General features: G+C 40.2%; 2 protein-coding genes across 2 annotated transcripts; both read right to left on the reverse strand.

Moving 5' to 3' along the window:
- Positions 1-1,298: 1,298 nt before the first annotated feature.
- LOC115797417 (homeobox protein HMX2-like) lies at positions 1,299-2,862 on the reverse strand. Its single transcript, XM_030753996.1, has 2 exons — positions 2,582-2,862; positions 1,299-2,292 (listed from the first exon to the last, which is right to left on the reverse strand). Exons 1-2 carry the CDS (start codon positions 2,793-2,795, stop codon positions 1,751-1,753), a joined length of 756 nt encoding a protein of 251 aa, XP_030609856.1. The 5' UTR covers positions 2,796-2,862; the 3' UTR covers positions 1,299-1,750.
- Positions 2,863-3,521: 659 nt separating this feature from the next.
- Positions 3,522-6,550, reverse strand: LOC115797339 (homeobox protein HMX1-like). The gene is made up of 3 exons (XM_030753899.1): positions 6,026-6,550; positions 5,322-5,519; positions 3,522-4,772 (listed from the first exon to the last, which is right to left on the reverse strand). Exons 1-3 carry the CDS (start codon positions 6,273-6,275, stop codon positions 4,345-4,347), a joined length of 876 nt encoding a protein of 291 aa, XP_030609759.1. The 5' UTR covers positions 6,276-6,550; the 3' UTR covers positions 3,522-4,344.
- Between the last annotated feature and the right edge of the window lie 3,091 nt (positions 6,551-9,641).

Below are 9,641 nucleotides of genomic sequence, written 5' to 3' on the forward strand. Positions count from 1 at the left end.
TTAGATTGCTTGTATTTTTTTTCTCATTCAGTGTTTTGATTTCATGCCAAATTTTAGAATAATAAAAAAAATGAACCCTCTGCATAAGATCAGCCTCCCTTTGAGCATTTTGAATATTCTTTTTTTTTTTTTTTTGGCTCTTCTTTTGCTTCTTTGGCCATTGAAATTGTGCACAAAAAGTGGTTTAATCATACCAGGTATACCTGGTCCCTATAGGGACAGTAAAGTATAATAATAACTTTAAAGTTATTATTATGTCTGACCTTGTGTTGTTTATGCATCTATTTTATTGTTTTGCTTTAATTTAATGTTTTTCTATTGGAGTCAGACATTTTGTGACTTTGCTTTATAAAAATACTTTTCTTACTACGTAAGCGCTTTGAGTGGACTATATAAGAACTAGTGCATTTACCATTTACTTACTTTCCTGAGCCTATCAATCTAAATTAAGACAGATTTCGTCCCATTACGTTTATTTGAAGGTTAACAGGCTTTTGCAACTTTAAGTTTTATTCTAATTAATAAATCATGAAATTAATTTTAATTATTTATATATTTAGGAATTAATCATGGCTTCCATTGTGAGGGTTACAGAAAGTTCTCATCCATTTAAACACTTTTGCTTCTAAGAGACAAAACATTCATCCTGACAGCTCTACAGTATAACAGAAGGGCGCGAGTGAGACGGTTCACGAGGGCCAAGCGTGAAGTTTCTGCAGAGTTTGGCAGCAGATACCTGGTGATGATAATTCTGCTTCTTGTGGGCTCTGCTTTTAACTTTAGAGATGACAAAACCGGCTGAACTAGTATGTGATTTGATGGTATTAAACGGCACTAACCAACTAATTTACTTAATAAGTAAGAAATACAGAGGATTGTTTTTGAGGTGCGTTAATCAACTCAGACTGTGTTATCATAAGTTGCGTTCACTGCTTAATTTACCGTTCGCTCACTGCAAAGCAAACAATAAGCGCTGGATTTCTGTAATATTTCTGTAATATCTTATTGCACTTTATAGCAGACTTCAACGTTCAGCACGTTATCGCTGCAGGGAGAAAAATGAACTCTAAATAGGATCTAACGCTGAATAGATTAGGCGAAATTACTTTTTACTACAAAGTGGAAGGAAATGTAGGAAGAGCTTTAAAAAAAAAAAAAAGCACAAATAAAAATGCAATGTGGGTGGGGGTTTTTTGTTTTACCTTTTTCCACCCTGATATAAGTCAACACACCTTTAAAACTGCAAATAGTACACGTTTTATTGCAAAATATGATCATCATGGTATAACGTCTTCACAGTTTAAGTCTTATGAAAGTGAAAACACACGATAAAAGTTAAAAAACAAAACAATAATAAGGCCATATAAATACAGATGAAGTGTTGCTCCACAGGAAAAACAATGAACACACACAGAGAGAAAGTATTATTGCGGGGTAATAAGGCTGATGCAGCATAACTCCTGTAAGGACATCATCGTATGGTACATTCTGTCAGAATGCGTAAAGTAAAACTGCTCCGAGGATTTTAATGCATGCACATTTCAAGTTGATAAACTTTCTTTCCGAAATGCAATAATAATAATAATAATAACAATAATAATAATAATAAACCAAAAAGTGGCGCATGCACGTATTGAATTAGTTGATATGTTCAGAGAACTAATCAAAAAAATAAAACATGAAGAATCAGACATATCATGCAAAATGTTGGGTGATTAAGTCATAGCGTCCACGCACCCAGGAGAACTCATCAGTCTGCATCAAAGAGGCCAAAGTATTTGCCAGTGTTAGAGAAGTAAATGTAAGGCGCGGCGTTTGCCGTCGGGTACACAACAGGGAAAGGCATGGGTAATAAACATCCACCCAGCAGGCTGCTGTCTTTATAATAAGTTGGTAATTGCACGTTTTTTCCTGCCTCTGTGAAGTGGTCGGCGGCCAGCGGCCCCTCCATGTCCGTGGACAGTTGTCTCTTCAGCTTGTTGCGGCGGTTCTGAAACCAGATTTTCACCTGGGTCTCAGTGAGCTGCAGAGAGCTCGCGAGGCACGCTCTCTCCGAGCTGCTCAGATACCGTTTCATGTCAAAAGTCGCCTCCAGCTGAAATATCTGTCGCTTGGAGAAGATGGTGCGTGTTTTCTTCTTGACCATGGCTTTGGTGTCCGCAGTGGTCTGTTGCGGTTGTTGTTGTTGTTGCTGCTCAGGCGCGTCCTCGGCGCTACTCTCGGTTTGCGCCCCGGGACAGGATCCAGCGGTGAGCGGCGGTGTGTTTTCCCCGCGATGGACTCTGGGCTTCACTGTGAAGGGAGTGACAAAATGTTCTTTGGTGCAGCGGTAAAGGCAAATGCAAAAACACCTGCGAACAAGCTGAGCAACATTTAGTCCCGCCTGATTAATGAAAACAAATAAACGCCGACGTCCAACACGCGCCTCTGAATTTTCGTGCAAATAATGTTACACGGTGTGCTTTTTGATTTATTTGGATCTTTAGCATTGTGGTTCTAAACAGAATCATTAGCCTAAAAATTCCGCTTTGCCGATATGAAATTTACTAATATAGTACTTTGGTATATCTAGTTGAGTTACCTGTCCCCTCTGAGCCGCTGACACGCGTCCTTCGGACGTCCCATACATCCTCACATCGCGCTTCCAAAACATTCTTACATCCACTGCCCTTCTGTCCCTTTGAACCGTCCAAATCTCCACTTTCGTGCGGCCTCAGGTTCAGGATGTTGTCAATTGTGAAAGTCAAACAAGTGCTCCGACTGGGGGCATCCTCTTTGCTCATATTCCCCGGCATTTCATTTGCTCCTCCGAGATTCCCGAAACACCGACGTCTCCGGACGTTCCGAGCACCATTGCTCCTTTGCTGCCACTAGAGCACAGAGGAGCCGGTGCGCAGTAAATCAACGGCCCGGAAGACTGCGGTTTAGCAGCTTTTGATTGGTGAGGTTGAGGGGGCAGATGAGGGCGGGATGCAGATTTACGTCTGGCTGCCATGTTGGAGGTTTGAGTGCTTTCTTTCTAAACAGATCCATGCGTACTTTCTCAGAAAGTGTGCAATAACTTTGAGTTTGGAAACCTTGGAGCTGTTTTGATTTTTTATTTATTTTATTTTTAGTTTGCCTAATGCTTTGTAATGTAGCTCTTTTAGAAACATTAACATGTTTGACTGCATTTTAACTACTGGGAGCATGAGAATTATGTAACAATGGGTTAAGGGGGCACATGATAACCCCCATCTATAGTGAAGTGTTTAACACAACAGGCTGTTATAATCTAGCCTTCAAGTTTGTGCATATCTCAACTGAATCTGCTACTTTTTAAAAATGGTATTTACACCATTAAACCCAGAATCAACGTTCACACATGAGGATACCACATAAACAGCTGATGAACAAAACCAGAAAAGAAACCACAAAACAATTTGTGCATAAAATTTTATTCACATGTGAACATGTAAGTGTACAAAACTCTAATAAAATTGTCTTAAATAAAACAAAAAAACAAAAAAAAAAACCCCAAATGTGTCTGTCATTCGTTGTTGCTAATAACCTACCCCAGTTCACAGCTATCAAAAGTCACAAAGTCACAAAAACCAAACCAGCTTTTTCATGAAGGAGCTACATTTTAGTAAGATTTAGAGCTTGTGACATTTTTTTATTTTTTATTTTTGGAAAACTTCAGAAAGAATTTGAAAACTTAAAAGCACATGATAAATTGAGTGTGATGGGAAAATTAGCAGTGCAAAGAAAAGAGAGCATGTGAAGACAATTTAAAAGCAAAAAGTGTAGAAAAACATTTTTTTAATTTAACTTTTGGCCCTGATTTTATCCTTTAAGTATTTTTCAGTGTGTAACCAGACTGTTCGTAGTAATTTGTGTTTTCATTTCCACATTTTTCTTCCACCGTTTTAATTTAATGATTTCACACAAAGTTTTTTTTTCTTTGTTTTAATTTCTCCATATTGCTTTACAAGCTGTAAACATATTGACCCTTATTTGATTCCACGAATGGGGATCATCGACATTTTGAGTGAAAGAAATGGTCCAGTGTTCCATGTCTAGCACTAAAGCTTAAAAATGACCTTTGCTTAAAATAAATTGATATTTTCTGCTAATGATGAGAAATTGCATTGTGTAAAGGAGTGCAAGGTAGCCACGGCCACATTTGCCTGCATTTATCTAAATTACTTCCAGAAAACATCCAAAAGAAACATTTCAGCACAGGATGAAAATCCCCCGTGCACTGCAAGGATTAACTTTACTGAATTTTTCTAACATGAACATTTTGCAGCATCATTGATTAATGTGAGTCACAGGTGTACCGGGTCTCTTCCATTCTTAAAGTCACACCAGTCCAGTCATCTGTGGCGTTATGAATGACACCGGATGGGTGAAGTGGCCATTCAGCGGATAGTTAATAGAGTTAGAGAAGCCAACTACTGGAGATGACACGTGGGGCAGGTTTGTCAATGTCAGCGGCGTAGTGACGTTCTCGCGATACAGCACGGGAACTCTAACCACCCTCTGGGCAGTATACGGTGAGGTGGCGCTGCTGGCTTCCATGTCGGCCGTGATCTGCCGCTTCCACTTGTTCCTGCGGTTTTGGAACCAGATCTTCACCTGGGTCTCAGTGAGCTGCAGCGACGCAGCCAGCCCGGCTCGCTCCGAGCTGCTCAGGTAGCGCTTCAGGTCGAAAGTGGACTCCAGCTGGAACACCTGACTGCGGCTGAATACAGTGCGCGTCTTCTTCTTTCGCACCACTTTGATGTCACCTGAAACCAAGAAGAAGCAGAGTTTTCATTAAAATGTCCTTAAAAGACATCCTAACAGTGATAATTAGATTTTTTTTTGGGGGGGGGGGGGGGGGGGGGGGGGGGGGCATCTAGCTGTTAATGAATCATATTTATGCTAAGCAGTCTCGAGGTCAATGACTGCAGAGTCAGTACCCCACACAATTCATGAGTGAACTCTGCAGTCATGGATATTAGACAATTTGTAAAATGTATGATAATTTGATTTTCATATAGCATTTAGGTGATATTTTCATTGTAACCTTTAAACATATTTCTGGTCAGTTACCAAATATGTGGTTAGTTAGTTAGTATGGCCCACTCGAAAAAACGTTGCCCACCTCTGCTGTAACAGAAGGGATACCAGTGTATGGCCCCCGGGCCCAAGAACTGCGAACTACACCCCTGCTCCTTTGAAAACTGAATAAATTGACGCTACTGCTGCTTGAGCGTGTACTAGAAAGGCGCGTGGAACAAATCAGAGCACAAGACAGATTGCTTTTTAATCACTTAGATGAACTTTGAGCTCACCTGTGTCACAGCTGTCTCCTAGAGACACGCAAGAGGAGTGTGTGTCTTCCTCTTCCCTCTCATCTGTCAACCCGTCGCCCCCCTTCTCAGCCGGTTTATCGTTCTCCTCCGCCTGTCCCGTCAAAGTTGGGGAATCCCGTTCTCTGGTTAGCAGAGGGTCTGTGTGTTCATGTGAGTAACTGGTCTTGTAAAGAGGACCTGCGAGGAATATCGTGAATAGGAAAAAAAAAAAAAAAAAAAAGATTTCAAATCATCCCACACACTGTCAGATTTTGCACAGCGGGGGAATTACGCACATTCGCGCTCTCTGTCCTTTCCAAGATTATAAATACGCATCAGCTCTTCGCTGCTGGTCTATTTAAGGATCAAGAGGGAGACTGTTGTGAGATTGTTGTGTGGATGCCAAATGCTGTTGGCTTCTACGAGGCTGATAATCAGAGAGTTAGGATGCTTTACGCACCGAGGTAGGGACAGTAAAACGTTTTACGGACCATGTGTCATGTCCACTTTTGGCCATTTGAGACGCCAAAACGAGACGCATAAATCATAAACGTTAGAGACGGGGTTTAATGTGACGTTGTCGTTTATTCATTATAAAATAAGGTCTGCATTCATCTCAAGCCAAAAATCAGCGAATCGAAAACGATCATTTATAATTTTCAGTAACCTTTGGCTGGAAGCAAAGGAACAAAAATCAAACTCACTTCTCGAGCTGCCATTCGCTGTGTTTGGAAATGTTCCGCTCCAATCCGACCCGTCATTGTCGCTCAGACGTCTCGTTTCCAAACCCGGACACATCATCGGGTCGTGACCGGTAACTTTGAAGCTCGGAGTCTCCGCTCGCTCCTCGGCTGAAGAACGTCTTCCTGTAGTTCCCAGCAAATTCTCAATGTAAAAAGACGAACCTCTCGATGGAGGACCGAATTTCACTCTCGGCGATTTATCGTCCAGCATGCTGACTTTTTTTTTTGAGTCCTTCCTCCGGCCCGTTGTAAAACCTTTCTAAAATTCCCAGACGTGAATTTTATAAAGTCATTCCCGGGAAGGCGTCTTATCTCGAGCCAGGAGCGTCTTCTGCGCGTAGACCATCCCGACGTAGTCCACGCGAGGACAGCCCGCTGCAGTTGTGAGGCATCCACGAAGAAAATTCGTTTCGGGTTTGAGTTGAGGGGCAGAATGCGAAGAGGAATTACTCCAGGAAATACCCGGACACGCTCTCGTTGCTTACAGGCTCTCGTGTAGGCGGTGTGATAGTCTGCCTTGAGGGACCGCAGAGATGCTGTATTTAGGTCAATTAGGGAGCAAACCCAGGCAGAGATACGGTGTTGTCCTCAGGGCTGGAGATGGAGAAAGCTCCATGAAGAATGGCACAGTGCACAGTACCGCCTATTGGTTACTTTTGTCTATGCACACTTTATAGTCAGTATTCACAAAAGAACTCTTGTTACTCCCCAGTTTCGCTTTCTTGCCTATAACGAAAAAAACTAAGCAAATGTTTCCTACAAAAATGCAATTTTTACATCTTCTTTTATTCGTTACTCACATCCAGTTACTTTGCTTCAGAGAAAAATAAGCATAACAAACATAAACAAACCGTAGTAAAACATTTCCTCCTCCTCTTCTTCTTAAAATAGCGAAAGACCCGACAGTAAGTATAATGTATAATATATTTTAAAGGAGGGGCATTAATAACGAATGAGACTAATTTTTAATATTATTAATCATGTTGAAATGCAAATACAATAACATGTGGCCTCCATGCCGGATAAACAAGTGGAGAAAACACTTTGCTTACTGCGCTTAATGAACCTTATGCTCCTACCATACTGAGACAATAGCGGAGTCAACGGAAAGGTTCAGTTTCAGTTCTCAGCGGGTGAAACATTTTGGGTCATTTTTAAACTAAAAAATATGACAGCTCAGACACTTAAATATTATTGTCTGAGGTTTTTTTTGTTTGTTTCTTCACACACCAGACAGTTTTACTCTCATCTGCTCATTTAAAACTCTGGATACAAAAATGTCTTCCATTTAAAAAACTTTACTTACTGGACACAAGAAGGAGCGGACTTCTTTGAAAAGTCATTTTTTGTGTTCTAACATCAGCAGTGATGTTACAGTTATAGCCTGATGAACTATGCCTGGCAAGTTAACAAGTTGTGCTATCACAAAGTTTTACAGATCCACCTTTTATCCTCAATTTAGGATTATGGTAGCACAGGGAAGCATCCCAACTTTAACAGCTGGGATGTGAAATCAGCACTTCGCTGTCACACTCTGAAGTAAAGTGACAAAAACATACTTTTGAGCAGGGAAGCCTTTGAAGTTCGATCACAGACATTCTTCTTTAAAACCAATGCAATTTCATTTGAGGTATAACTTGTATGTTTATTCGTTTCTAATCACCTATTTCCCATTTGCCCATAAAGTGATCACAGGAAATCTCTTTTGGAAATGGAAACAAGCTTTTCCTCCTCTAGCACATCTAAGTCATCAGAGGTGACAAGCTTAACCCCACCCCAACTCCATAATTGGGAGAAAATTTTGGGGGGAGAAAATAATTATTCTTATTTCTCTGCTAGAATTTTCCCCCTCATTTCTAAGGCTTGGGAGAATATTTTAATAAAAAGAAAAATATATGTTCTGATTGCCTTGGGTCAGAGTTTGGGTAATTACTTATGATGACTTAGACGAGCGGGCAATTCATTTTCTCAAGACTGTTTTGGAGGGTCACACCAATAAGTTTATAAAGAGATCAAATTAATATTGAGCAGAACTGCCCTCCACACCAGTCCCAGTTCCTCATGTGGCCCCTTGGGAAAAATTAATTGCTCAGCCCTGCTTCACAGGGTTAAAGGTCAGATGAGTGAGCAGCTTTATGGCAAGCTCAGTAACAGGGAAGCTTCACACAGGTCAAAAATAATTTCTCAGGTTCAAACTAATTGATAGGATGAGGCAGAAGTAGTTCACCATGGTTAAGAAATGTTTCCAAAGCCCATGAACATTCGATAATCCAAGGAGAAATAATATATCGTTTATTGAGAGAGCCCCTGCTTCACCTTGGATGCCCATAGATGGGCTGACAGTGTGTTGTAGCTTAAAATGAGTTCATTAATGCTGAAAGTGGAAAATATTTAGTCCGCTACGAAGCTGTGAACAGTGGAGGAAACACGACCGTGTTTGGAGTTGTAATAGGATTTCAACACTGTGAAAAGCTTACTTTCATCTGTAAGTAGCCTTGAACTAATGCTCAGAACATTCCAGGCTGCAGGGTTTTTTGTTTTTTTTTCAGGCTGCATGTTGGTCAACTTTGCCAGCTCTACCCTTTTGTCTACATGGTTTTTGCATTTAAAGGCATCGCACCAGAGTACAGCAGAGATTCAGAAACAGAATATGAACACACAAATGAAAAGAAATGCTCACACCTGTGGCCAGCCTTTGGTGAAGAGACGCCGAGAACAACAAACAGCTCTCACAGAAAAGTGTGGAACACCTCCACAGATGTTTTGAAATGTCTTCACCGTACAGCTGATTTAAACATTTGCCATGTAACTCTTCTGAATTTCTGAACACTTATTGGTTCTTACTGATGCAAATGAAGTATTTTTCATGTAATAAATAATACAGGGACGTTTTAAAGGAAAGGACAAACAGTGCTTCCTCTTCTCTCGCTGTATTACACAGCTGTAATTAGGGGTGCTGGCTGTATTATAGAGTATCCGCCCCTTCCCTCAATACTTATCATTATTAGCAGTATAACACTTGTCTAATTCTTACTAGGTGATAGAAAAGCACAGGGGAAAAAGTGTATACTCCAGCCGCCACCCAAAATTTATCATGAAGGTACACATTAAATAAAAAATACTTAAAACAAACAAACAAACAAAAAAGTATTACATATTTGTGTCTCCTTTCTTTTAAAATACTCCGTGGTTAACCACTATTAAAAATACTGTCATAATATTCATAATCGTCTTTCATTTTAAAGCCATATCCTTGGTCTTACCAACATTTTACATATCAATAAGAACTGGTGAGTATTTTTAGGTACTGAAGGGTACACGCGAAATTCTGAAAACGTTGCTGGTAAATTTATGAAATTACACCTCAATTTGCAGCACATATAATGAAGTACAGCCTGAATTACCCATTTACAGCATTAAAAATGTGAATAAACTCATTCATAATGTCAGGTGTGCATTTAGCCTTCTGTCAGGTACGATGATATATGACTGTTTTAACTGCTGAAATAAATCTTAGTTTTAAAATGAAACATTTCCAACAGTGTGGAAAAAAATGGACATGACTCCAGGTAACAAA

The sequence above is a fragment of the Archocentrus centrarchus genome, chromosome 18, assembly GCF_007364275.1.
Source record: "Archocentrus centrarchus isolate MPI-CPG fArcCen1 chromosome 18, fArcCen1, whole genome shotgun sequence".
NCBI lineage: Eukaryota > Metazoa > Chordata > Actinopteri > Cichliformes > Cichlidae > Archocentrus > Archocentrus centrarchus.